General features: G+C 33.3%; 1 protein-coding gene across 1 annotated transcript; it reads right to left on the bottom strand.

Annotated features, from left to right (window-relative positions):
* Positions 1 to 1,738: 1,738 nt before the first annotated feature.
* Positions 1,739 to 2,224, bottom strand: LOC116129338. The gene has a single exon (XM_031415081.1). It carries the CDS (start codon positions 2,222 to 2,224, stop codon positions 1,739 to 1,741), a length of 486 nt encoding a protein of 161 aa, XP_031270941.1.
* Positions 2,225 to 2,712: the final 488 nt, after the last annotated feature.

Here is a 2,712-nt window from a genome sequence, read left to right on the forward strand (position 1 = left end):
TCTTGGTCGTCACCTCAAAGGACTCATGGTTTCCACAAAGATTCCATTCCTCTGATCTTGGTTTATACCTCAAGAGACTCATGGAATTCATTCTTTAACATTTCATAAATTTTTCATAAGTCAACTAAATAAGCTATATGCATTACCATTATGAATGCAAACATATGGGATAGCATCTCCCATGCTCAATCATACTATTTATTCATTTAACATGTACCCTTGGCCAATTGCACAATTCATCAATCAATTTAGTAAAACTCCATGACATGAATATTTTCCTATGAAATTCATTAACTTAATTCATTCGATTTCTCATACAACACAAGGAATTTCAACAGTAAGATTATTCAGTGGTTTATTAGAAATTATAAAAAAGATGGGAATTTTTATTAAGGAGATGGATGTCATACAGTTCGTCACTTTTCAAGCAATTGTTTCCTCATCCTCCAATTCGAATTGATTTTTGGCTAAAATATAAAAGTTTTAGGTCTATTTCTCAAATTTTTAATACTTCAAGAATCAACTCAATCAAATGTTTATAACTTTAGTTATGACTGATTCAGCGAAGCATGTACAGTATAAGTCTTAAAAAGCCAAATCCGAATTCTATTCATTTTTAACCATGTCACATTCATTTGCACATTCATAGTATTTTCCATATCATTCTAAGTATAAAAGGCCATAAAAACCTCCCTTTTTACAAAACCAAAAAGTGCCAAAACATCGTCCAACTACAAATCTCTTAATTGGCATAATCATCCTCCATATGCACACATACAGCAACCAACACACCCATTTAAACAATCCACAACCAAAATATAGCGTCACACTCAAATTAACATAAATATATGTAAGTTTCATCAACCCTAGGTGTTATCAATTATATTCATAAGGGAGATTTTTTTTCCTTACCTTAATATTCAAAGCACAAAGACACTCCTCCTTAGCTCCAAAGGTTCACCTTTGCTACCTTACTCACATAACCACTTATGAATTTCTCTCTTAACTAAAAATCACAACAATTTAGGGTTTTAAAACTCATCTTAAACCCTGAAATTGAAGTTCTTTAAGTGTGGATAGTTATCTCCTTTGAAATTCAACTTCAAATCCTATGAAAATTTTGAGAGAGAGAGTTGAATTAAAGCCTTTAATAGAGGAAAATAAGACTTGAAGAAGAGAGTTTGGTGTTCTAAGAGTGTTGGCCGACTTAACCAAGAAAAAATCTTATAAATATTTCATTTTTTTTTTAATTCCCAAATGGGATTAGCCATCAAAAGTTAGATATAAGGGTCATTTGGTATAAATTTTGCATATAAGGGCATTTTGGTCATTTCCACTACAAGATAATTATTACACTCCTTTAATGCCATTTGACTTCTCTTTTCTACTTGGTGACCAAGTAAATCCATAAGATAATTAACTAATTTACCCATAATACACTTTTATGTATACTTGATTCCTATAAATTATTGTGAAAAGACCATTATACCCTTTGGGAACCGTTTATGCCGTTTAACCCTACTAACCTCCTTCATGACGCTTTAACCATATTTCTTATCAGTATCATCAATTCCTAACACTTTACAACATTCACGTCTCATAATGCATACAAAATGACAATTTTACCTTTTATTGATAAAAAGCCTTTTAAGGGTAGAATTACATACCTTATAGCATCGGAATGCTAACATGCGGTTTTACAATCCTCGCCTCCTTATAAGAATTTCATCCTCAAAATTTAATTGAAGAGATCTGGATACTTTTCTTTCATGTTTTGCTTGACCTCCCATGTTGCTTCTTCAACATTATGATTTCTCCACAATACTTTAACAAGCGGTACATTCTTGTTTCGGAGTTCTTTAATTTTTCTATCCAGAATCTGAACTGGACATTCTTCATAAATTAGGTCATCTTTTAGCTCCACTTCTTCTGTTTGAAGTATGTGAGAAGGATCATGAATATACTTTCGCAACAAAGAAACATGGAACACATTATGTATCCGGTCTATACTGACTAGTAATGCAAGTTTATACGCCATCTTGCCAACTTTCTCTAACACTTCAAATTGACCGATGTATCTAGGAGCAAGCTTTCCTTTCCTTCCAAATCTCATCACTTTCTTATAAGGAGTGATTTTTACAAATACCTTAACTCCCGCTTGAAATTCTATATTCTTCCTCTTTGGATCTGCATAACTCTTCTGTCTATCTTGTGCTTGTTTCATTCTCTCTCAGATTAGCTTTACATCTTCTGTCATTTTTTGTATCATTTCTAGATTGAGAGCTTGAGCTGATGCATCTTTTTCTCCCAATTCATCCCAATGCAACGGTGACCTACATTTCCTTCCATACAAGGCTTCATATGGTGCCATTTTAATGGTTGCTTGATAACTATTATTATAAGCGAATTCAACTAGAGGGAGAATGTCGTACCAATTCAACTTGTGATCCATACAGCAAGCCTGTAACATATCCTCCAATATTTGATTCATTCTTTCTGTCTGTCCATCCGTCTGAGGATGATAGGCTATACTGAAATTAAGCCCAGTACCCAATGCCTTCTACATACTACTCTAGAATACTGACATAAATTTCACATCCCTGTTTGAGACAATACTACTAGGTACTCCATGTAATCTTACTATTTCTTTGACATAAAATCGGCCCAACTGATCAGAGGAGATCTTGTCTGTAATTGGAATGAAATGAGCAG

The sequence above is a fragment of the Pistacia vera genome, unplaced genomic scaffold (genome assembly GCF_008641045.1).
Source record: "Pistacia vera cultivar Batoury unplaced genomic scaffold, PisVer_v2 Contig210, whole genome shotgun sequence".
NCBI lineage: Eukaryota > Viridiplantae > Streptophyta > Magnoliopsida > Sapindales > Anacardiaceae > Pistacia > Pistacia vera.